At 48.1% G+C, this 10,153-nt stretch overlaps 1 protein-coding gene across 1 annotated transcript; it reads right to left on the bottom strand.

Annotated features, from left to right (window-relative positions):
* Positions 1–4,476: 4,476 nt before the first annotated feature.
* On the bottom strand, positions 4,477–9,753 carry LOC136790986 (HHIP-like protein 1). The gene is made up of 2 exons (XM_066998334.1): positions 9,339–9,753; positions 4,477–6,327 (listed from the first exon to the last, which is right to left on the bottom strand). Exons 1-2 carry the CDS (start codon positions 9,612–9,614, stop codon positions 5,617–5,619), a joined length of 987 nt encoding a protein of 328 aa, XP_066854435.1. The 5' UTR covers positions 9,615–9,753; the 3' UTR covers positions 4,477–5,616.
* Between the last annotated feature and the right edge of the window lie 400 nt (positions 9,754–10,153).

Raw genomic sequence — 10,153 nt, 5'->3', positions numbered from 1 at the left:
TGACCTTGCTAAGAGCATTGGAAAACAAATAAACTAGCCACTGCCCTTGAAAACTTTACATGCCTTGAACAAAGGCAGTTATGCAATCCCGTATTTCTGTAAAAACAACAGATATAAATGAACCTCCTACTCATCCCAGATAATCTCCTATTCCCGTGGATAACGCTGGCTGTTGTCTCAGAGTTTGTGATGATACTTAAACATCCCATTAAAAAAATACCAAACACATCCTAACATTGTTAATTAACATTGTAAGATTAATACACAAAGAAGGGATTGCAGTAACCAAACATTTTCTGTGATAATGAGATTTATCCTATAGCCTCTTGATTTGCTATTATAGCCCCTGATTGGTTTGGCATCCATGCATTTCATTCAGAAATGAAAGGAAAATTAAAGGCTGTGCATATTTAGCAGGGAGTTTTTGAACGATAAGAACCATAGATTTGATCTGCTTGTCACTGCGAGCTGGCGTAAAATAGCTCTGGGAAGTCCTCGGTGTGCATTCACAACACACCCCCTGGAATTCCTGTGCTTTGTTGCATACCCCAAAGTGCCACAGTTCCCAGTGCTCTGTTTGTTCAGGCAGGGCCATTTTTTGGCTTCCCCCCAAGCTGGAGACCACAGAGCAATTCATGAGCAAGGCGCTGCTGAAACGGAGACTGGAGCTGCCTCGGCCTCAGTAATGAGCTGTGTCGAGGACGGCTGCATTTTGAATCGTATTGTGAGCTGTATTTCGAGGCTTCCCAGGTAGGATCATGGACTGTGTTTGAGGAGTCATTGCTGTAGTGGATAGGAGCGCACACACACCTCTAGCTTTTATTTCCCGCTCTGCCTGGAGGCTCACTGTGTGATCATTCCCAAGTTACTGTTTTTCTGCCTAGATTCTCCCAGTTGGAAAATGGCAATCTTTCACGGTGTAGTTTACTGATATTTTTGATTGCTGTTTTGTTATTCTTTATGAATTCCCTCACTGACGACGAAGCTCAGGAGTGGAACCACTGCCCTTGACCTGAGGTTCCATATATAAAAGGTTGCCCTTGTTGCTACCTGGGAGCAGTAACGTGTGTCTGTCCTCTGTGGAGCAATTTCAGAATGGATCTGGGCTTTGATTTAGGCACTGTTCACCAAGATCACAGGGCAGTTTGAGAACTGGCCACTCAGGAGGTTTCATATCAAAATAACTCATTTTTAATTTGGATAATTTGAACATTTGTCCTTGTGCTTAATGACCCAAATAAATCAGTTGAATATCTTCTGCCGTATATCAGCTATTCAAAACATAGCAAGTTGTTTTTTTGGGGGGGGCTCGTTTGATTTGTTTTTGTTTTGTTTTGTTCTGTTCTTGTTAAGGCATTGAATTACTCCTATTCCCTCTGAAGTCCGTTGGAGTTTTACCAATTGATTCTCAAAATCAGCATTTGTATTGATGGATGAAATTGAAGAAGCCAGGTATGGAAATGCAGAATTTGCTTGCAAACAACACAAAACAGAAGAAGTGTTGATCAGTTTGGGGTACTGAACCTGCAACCCTTAAGACAATTAAAGCAACCAATACTCACAGATACTCTGCAGCTCAAAAAAAGCAGTCTCGTATCCCTCAAGCTGAGCTCCTTGAATGTGCAATGAACAGATTTTTTCACTCGTTCTGCATACATTAGAATTTGTTAGCATTCATAGGACAGATTGCTTAGAAATGTGATTAAATTGCATTTGATCAATGACCAGTCTTTGACCCAGAGTCTGGAAACTCCACCTTCAAGTGCAGTTTGGGTCAAAAGCAAGGAGTTTAATGCGGTGAACCTTAACAGCCAAAGGACATACTGCTGCTACCCAAGCCAACTGTGATCACTATGCCTGAAAGCATAGCAGTTGGGAATTAAACACAGAGCTATAAGTCTTTGTGGAGGAAATTAGGCTTTGCCTTCTCATTATGTGTCTGATCACTAAACCCTTCTGTTCCTCATTTGTTTTCTAAGTGTTTTGTTTTCCTTACTTGAGGAGATACTGAGAATAGATAAATATTATGAGAACAGCAGCAAAAAGATGCGTGTGCATGTAGATAACATAGCCCCAGACCCACAGATACACACAAACAGATGAGAGCAAGGTAAAGCATTTCTTTCATAGAACAAAATCCATGCTAGGCAGTTTTATAGTGATCTGACATGAACGCTGCTTGTTCCAATGGCTTTTAGCATTCTACATGAACAACACAAACAAAATACATCAAGTCTTTGGCAAGATGCTTAGAAGAATAGTTTTACAACACAGTCAAAACCAAACGGGCATCTCCTCATTTAAGCTGATTTGTCAAGGAACACAGGCATGTGTTGGGCAGCAGCTGAAGCCCCGCTGACTGCACCAGGCCTTCTGACACACTTTGGTGTTAAGGCAGCACTTAATGCAAAATCCTAAGGAGCCAGCCCAGTGCAGGCAAAATCACATGCTACGTCAAGAGTACCATCAGAGGGGTCGATAAGCGGAAATCCTGCTGCCTCTAGACATACTGGGAAGAGTCAGATACGGAATGAAATGTTCTGCTGCAACATCGGAGACCTAATTTCTCCTGGTAATGGAACTATGAGTTCCTCATATCCTTTAATCCTGTTATTATGAAGCACCTCCTACTGCTTTAGCCATACCCTCCGGTGCACATTCCTGTGCCCTGTGTCATATGTCATGGGAAGTGTTTGTACAGAACACCAGGACAGCCCTGCATATGGTGTAAATCAGCATAGCTCAACCACAGCTCTGTGCGTGATAACCAGGATGCACACACAGACAGCGCACTGCTACAAGTTTTTCCTTTCATCCTTATGCTCATGTTGTACACAAGGAGGATGGAAATATCATCGTCTTACAGCAACCAAATAACTCCCTTGCTTCTTTTGCTTCACAATTTGCTACCATAGGAATTCTAACGCAAGGGCCCTAAGGAGACCATATGGGTGGTAAGCGTTTCTTATGTGTGGCACGTACAGAAAGAACGTATTTTCTTATCAGCTCGCGCACCAGCAGATCATGCAGAAATGATTTTTAAAAATTACTACTATTTTCCCTGCAGTAACAGAAACAGAACAATAAGTAGCAACCCTTGAATGATTTCTGTCTATCCTACAGTGCATGGATCTTTTCCCCCTGTTTGGTCACAAGAGGAATAATAAAGCCATTAAAATGTACATTTCTTTTTAGAAAGTATTGTATTGATTTTATGTAACATCTGAATGCTTTGTGTTATATATTACATATAACCATATAATTTGTCTGTAACAAGAAACAGCCCAAAAGACTTGCTCACTGAGTTGTACAAATGAGCCTTTCCTCATCAGTGATCCAAAACATCATAAAATTGCCTGCTTTTTAGTTTGCTCTGAGAGGTGAAAAAGCTCGCGTACAGAAGCGTGTGCATTCCACAGAGAGAAAAGATGATTTTTTTTGTAGATAGAGCCTGTACTGAAAAAGAAAGGTCCAGTTTGAATCCATGCCTTTGTCCCTGGATCATTCAGCCCCATCAGTAGTCTGGAGATAACAACATTTTTTGATTAACCACGAAAACGTTACTTTGATGGAACAAAGCAAGCAGCAGCCAACTCTGCTGTTACTCCACCCTTACTGAAGGACATGGAGCTGTAAACAGGTTGTTCAGATATTTTCTAATAGCTGAAAATAGAAGGCGCAGACAATAAAAGCAAGCTCCAACTTGAAAAATTCTTCCCCCAGATAATCAGCATAGGAAGGTCTTGCAGCAAAAGGGTATAGATGGCGTTCCAAAAACAGGGAGATGGGAAATTTACTAGATCTGAAACCTTTCTGACTGAGCAACGAAGGAGGTAACACTGCCAGCTATACCAAGCCTTCAGACATGCTTTTAATAAAAGACATATCTGGGGACCAAGTGACCTTTCAGGAAGGAAAAAATAGGGGGAAAAAGAGAAGTTACATGAGTCTATGTGGACGACTTACCGAGGTCTCTTTCGGAGGGACAGGGAGCATGGAAGTGCAGACGATGCACGGCTTAGGACCCCCAGAGAATCCTGACCCCAATGGGCAGCTCCTGGGTAGCTGTGTCCCTTGCATGACTGGCCCAGCACTAGCAGGCTGCTAGTAACCACATTTTCAGTGGATTCCAGTCAAGTACAGTGTCTTCATGAAATATGCAGGGAACAACATTTTCTGCTAAGGGAATGTGCATATTGTCAGTCTATTTAGAGAAGTAGGGCATTTAAAGAAGGTCAAGGGTATCACACTCCTCCATCCAGTGATTTTGTGCCTTCTCTTTCACATTCTCTGGGTGAAGTTGAGAAGAAACGCGTGATCATTTCCTTTCACAAAGCAGAGGAGGGCTTTGGCCAAGGGCTGCTATCTGCCACCATGGAATATCTTCAAGCCTCTCTCAGTTGGTTTGGGGATGCTGCAGAGCTCGTCTGGTTGACTCCAGAGAAGTCCAGAGAAGTCGCCGGCAGAAGGAGCGAGGGAGGATCCCGTGTGATCAGAAATGTGGATTTCCCTCAACCTCCCAAAGAAGATGGAAAAAAACCAAAACGCATAGAGCAAGAACCTGCAGGCAAGCAGGCACAATGCACACAAAGCCTCAGCCCGCAGCTCCCTGGTGGACAGCATCTCGGGATGAAGTCAGTGGGAGCCGTGCCTGCACAAACACAGCAGCACCACAGATTTCTAAACAAGACAGCTCGTGGGTTTTGACATCTGCAGGTTTAAGCTGCTGAGTGGCCATGTCTACAGGCCCTTCCTGAGGACCACGTCTACATTCTCGTTCCCTGTCGTCTACAGTGCTGCTTCCACTGAACTGCTACAACTGCTTCATAAACCAGCATCCCCCTTCCGTCATCAGCCTATGAGCATTTCTGAGCTAGAATCATCCACTGCTGAGCGATAAGAAAGCCCTAATATAGCCTGTGCAACAAAGTAAAATTCTTAAAACGAACGCTGTTCAAGGGCCTCTTCACACAGTGGTTCAGTCCTGTGGTTCTGCAGCAGGTTATAAGTCCACAGGCTGCCTCCACAAACAAACCTCTAATTATCTCTGCATATTAATGTGGATCAACTGCAGGGTCAGACTCAAGCAAATAAATTTTCCAATCAAAATGCTCTCAGTAACAGCATGGTGATTTGCATTTTATTTAATTTGCTATTACATTTGTAATGTCACAGGGTCGAGCTCTCATTCAGATAAAGAAACATGGGGACAAATTCATTGCTGGTACAGTATCGCCGAGTTTGTTTCCACCAATTTGGGAAACCTTTAGCTTTGGCATGAATTTTACTCATGCTTTGCAGAAATCTATTGTAAAGGGTAGTCAGGGTCCTCCTTACTATATATATATTTATGTATTTATGTTTACTTACTATTTATATATTTATATATAAATGTGAAATAAACCAAAATTTACTAACTGTAAATAACATTCAATCAAAATTAATTTTTCTGACACGCTGAACTGAGACACATGAATGTTTTATTCCTGAGTGCTTGCAGTTCATCCACGGAGGAAGTGTTTTTCCTGTCTCAGTGTGCCAGGCATGGACTTGGGCTAACTTGCTAACAAACTGGAACACAAGAACAGTAACGAGCTAAGGAAGTCTTATTTATTACTAGTCCTTAAAAATGCACATGCTGTCTTCTGAGATCTTAAATACATAAACGTGTGTACAATACCTTTCAGAACCATGGTCCAAAGTATTCATGTCACCGGGAGAAATTCTGAACTCACTGATTCGGATTCTCTCTTCATAACGAACTTCAACTGAATAGTAGACATACACTTTACCAGTAAATTTGAATTTAGGATGGAAGACAATACCTAGAAAACCTCTCTCGTCTCCTTCCCAAGGCGAGGTAAGCACGGCTTCGCTGATGTTCAGAAAGGGCTTTTCGAGCCTGGACCGATCGGGGAGGTAGGTCCACACCAGGCCGACCTGCTCAGCGATGAAGAACCTGTGGGTGCCGTCGTTGGCGTGCACCATCGCAACGGGGTTGCGCAGCCCGTTGGCCACCTCCGCGAGGCAGAGCTGGAGACAGCCCTCTGCATCGGCCGTCACCAGCCCCAGGTTCTGGTTGAGGTTCTCGTTCGCCAGCAGGTGTGGGAAACAGTAGTCCGTGTCCTCCAAGGACAGGTAGCGGCAGAGCTTTGCCATGTTGTTCTCCAGCGCGATTAACTCCGGGTCTGCCGAGAGGTAGCGAAAAATGGAGCGGCATTTTTGCCACACTTGCTGGCAATAGTCTTGGCAAAGTCCCGGTATCGTCCGCACGGGGGTGGAGGGATCCTCGGCGTCATACAAGTGAGCTGCGTACGGAGAGCATTCCTAGAGGGGGAGAGAAAGAGCCTCAAGCCATCTGTGGATCAGATTTGAAACAGCTGAGCAGCAGCACTAACGGGAGAAACTTCACCTTAATTACAAGATATGTTGTGGTTTATTCGGAAAATACATTAATAGAGGAAAGGATCTTAGAAAGTGGGTTTATCTCAGCATTCACGGAAATGTTCTTCGATATTCCTGGTGAAAGCTGGCTCCCATGTGCGGATATTCGTTTATTCCCACCATAACACTAACTCACGAAAACCAGTGATGACACATCTCTTGCTACATCACCCTAGCAGCCTGTACTGGGGACAAAGAGACTTTTTTCTCGTGGATCCATACAGCCCCAATCCACAGCCCCTGGGAATGGCTGCAGCACAACCCTAATTTCAAGAGCCTTGGAGCTCCACCTGAGGGCTGACTCAAGTCCATATAGTTCGTGGCATTCTCCACTACAAAAACTCCTCCAGACGGACACATTTTCTTTCTTTGCCCCTGCAACCCGGTACTACCGTCTGTAAATTACAGACTGACCAAAGTGACTCGGTTCTGCTTTGCAAGGGCTTTTCCTTGCAATAAACATAAAATGTTTTCCAGTTTCAATGCATCTTCTCGACAGGCATCTCAGAAGTGCTCTCCAAATAATGTAACATGACTCAGTAGAGGCTCGGTTATTTTCGTAGGGTAGATAAATAACTGAGGCAAGAAATGCGGTGAGAGAAACTATCCTGCCTGAATAAAGTCCGCACTTTTTAAGTCCTAGATGGCATTTCTAAGCAAGACCAGCTTAGTTAAAACAAAAACAAAAGCTACAGGAGCTGCTTAATGCAGATTACAGCACTACTCAATAGCTGAAAAGATGTAATATCCAAGATACTGAAGTATTTAAATTAGCTGATCAGTGCACACAATATTTAATTTTTATTTTATTTTCCATTACATTCCACAATAAACTGAGAGGCCATATAACAGATCATTAGTGTACAGTAAGCTTTCCCCCTGTAATGTCAAGCCATTCATTGCAAAATGAAGGTTATTATGCCTTCAAATGAGCAGCAATTAATGTGGTAAAAAGGAGATTACGTGTGACACAAAACACTGAAATTACATACGCAGATGGGGTAATGGCACTCAGCTCCATTACATGAACCCAGAGGTGTGCCAGGGACAGAAAAGAGCTGCAGCATTTGCCAAGGCAGTTGCCACAACTGAAAATTTGGCCTTAGAAAATCAATTTAAACAAGAGAACCGGGAGCGAGGGCTGGTTGCTTCCCTTTCTGCCTATGGAGGTTTCCCACTCCAAGGGAGAAGGCACCCTGCTTGAGCACCAGGACGGGTCTGGTTCTCTGAAAACCTATTTCAAGGCGAGCAGCGAGCTCATGCCAGGCTTCAACAGCAGAATTCAGGATTGCACAGAGGTATGACTTCCCTGTCCCTTTGCCACTGCAGGTTGTTCGAGTACAAGAAGAAACACTTGTCAAAATAATTTGATTACATTTGAGAGAAATCACGAATTGTGTATAGAAAGGGACAGAAGTGTGCTGAATAATTCACAGAAAACCACTTATTAATTCAGGTATAGGCTATAAATTTTATATATAGTGAATAAATGAAAGCAGAGCGTTCTGGAGCAATCGCAGTGCCTGAACTCCCATTTTGTGCTTGTGTGGGCAGAGGTGGAACCATTTGTAGCCACGTCTTGGGCTGGTGATGCACTGAGCTCATCAGAACATTTCAGTGAATCATTTTTTCCACATTGAAATACCTCACTGCTTCTGAACGAGTTTTCAACAGTCAGGTTTCTGACGTACGCAGGAGACTTGCTTATCGTTTCCAGAGGCAGAAAGATTGCTTAGCAGGCACTGCTAACTTGTCTTCTCCTTGCAAGTGGACTTTTGGACACGGTTTCAGGAACACAATCAAAGTTTCTTGCTTTCAGTACAATGTGAGATGAACTGAAAGTCAAACCTCTAGAAGCTCTTGTGGGAAAGGGTTGTCTTTTTTTCTTCACACTTGCAAAAACACAAGAGCTCCCTGCAAAATGCTAAGAGCAGGATTTCTGTGAAGCCACTTTGATCCCATCTGAGCACAGCAGACTAGACTCCCCTGTCTGAATTAATTTAAGATTTACACGTGCACGGCACAGAGCTGCCACTATTCTGTCTCAGGGGCATTTTCATACATAGGAGGCCACTGCTGACGATAGGGTCGAACTCTTTGATCCACACAGACCGTAATCACCCCGTTACTGTACCTGGCCACAGAACATAGCCCTGTGGAAATGTTCCCTGCGCGGGACGGCTGCCACAGAGGTTTCGAGGCTGCATCCTCGGGCATCACTCTGCACCCCTCGTCAGGACTGCTAACACCTGGCACGTGCTGCCAGCATCTCAGGATGCTGTAACCCAGCACAAAGAAACACCCGACGCCGTGAGCTGGGCGTAGCGAGGGGCATGCTTTGTGCAGGCAGCTCCCCTCCTGCGTGTCTTCAGCAGCTCCGAAGATCTGGCCCTGGCAGGCCGCGGAGGCTCTGCAGGACGTACTGCCCACACACCCAGCTCTCAGCTGCTCACGGGTCAGAGCAGAGCAACGTCCCCAGTCCTCTGTCGGACACCCGCCGAGGGCCCCGAACTCCACCGAGAAGCCTGCTGATGCACAGGTGCTCCTGGGGAGCAGCCCAGGAGGACGCGCTGACCCTGAGGCACCCAGATACGGGCCAAGGCAGCCCTGCCTGGCTGCGGGCGCTGCTGCACCTGTGCCCACGCACCGCTGCCCGCGCCGGGCACCGAGGCTCAGGCGGCCGGCTGCTCTGCCCACCTGAAGTCCCTGTGTGGCAGAAGCCCCCCGTGAAGCCCACGCGCCCCGTGTGGCTGAAGCCCCCCGCCCAGCCCCTTGCGCGGTAGAAACCCCCGGGGCAGCTGAAGCCTCCTTCACGGCCGAAGCCCCCAGCGCAGCTGACGCTCCCCGTGCGGCCGAAGCCCCCCCCCCGGTCGTGCCGAGCAGCTCCCCCTCACCTGGCAGAGCAGATCCTGCAGGTGCCCGGCGCAGGCGGCGTACGTGTGCCCGTCGAGGCGCGCGCTGAGGCGGTAGAAGCGCTGCAGCAGCGCCCGGTCTCGCCGCGGCTCGCAGCAGCCGAAGGCTCCGTAGCGGCGGCAGAAGGCGAGGCCCCGCGGCGGGCGGAACGGCGGCTTGAAGTCCAGGCACTGCGGGTGCGGCCGGGCCGGGCCCGGGCCCAGCGCCGCCGCCAGCAGCAGCGCCAGCGCCGCCCGCGCCCCGCGCACCTCCCGCATCCCCGGGGCCGCCGCCGGGGCCCCGAAGCGGCGGGGCAGCGCTCGGGAGCCTTGGGCCGGCCCCCGCCGGCAGCCAGCGGCCGGCACGGCACGGCACGGCCCGCCCCGAGGGGCAGCCCCCGCCCGGGGCTTCCCCCGGCCCGGGCGGCCGCCGAGGGAGGCGGCATGGCGGGGAGGGGGGTGCGGGCCGAGGGGTGGCGTGAAGCAGCCGGGGGTTGGGGCGGGTTTGCTGCCAGCGGCCCGAAGGCGGCTCGTTGAGTTTAGGCGGCCGGCGGGTGCGTTCAGAAACCTGAAATCCTCGCCGCGGGGCCCGCGCTCCTGCGGCCTTCGGTGGTACAAGGCCGGGCTGGGCTTAGCTCCAGCTCGGGCTGCTCTGGTGGAGCCCCTCGGAGCGTGGCCCAGGAGACGGATGGCCCCCTGTGAAGATGCCCCTCGGCTCGGGACTGCGTGCCCGGCGGGCTGGCCGCACCATCCCGACCCAGCCAACAGAAAACTGCCAACTGCCAGCTCCCTCACCTCGCTGCTTCGCGGCGTGCCCC

The sequence above is a fragment of the Anser cygnoides genome, chromosome 5, assembly GCF_040182565.1.
Source record: "Anser cygnoides isolate HZ-2024a breed goose chromosome 5, Taihu_goose_T2T_genome, whole genome shotgun sequence".
Lineage (NCBI taxonomy): Eukaryota > Metazoa > Chordata > Aves > Anseriformes > Anatidae > Anser > Anser cygnoides.
Note: the sequence above shows the minus strand (reverse complement) of the source record. Positions and strands in the feature narration are given on the sequence as shown.

Coding starts and splice junctions, on each gene's coding strand:
- LOC136790986 (XM_066998334.1), bottom strand. CDS start 9,614: ATGCGGGAGGTGCGCGGGGCGCGGGCGGCGCTGGCGCTGCTGCTGGCG. Junction 6,328..9,338: donor TGCAGGATCTGCTCTGCCAG/GTGAGGGGGAGC, acceptor CTCCCCCTCTAG/GAATGCTCTCCGTACGCAGC.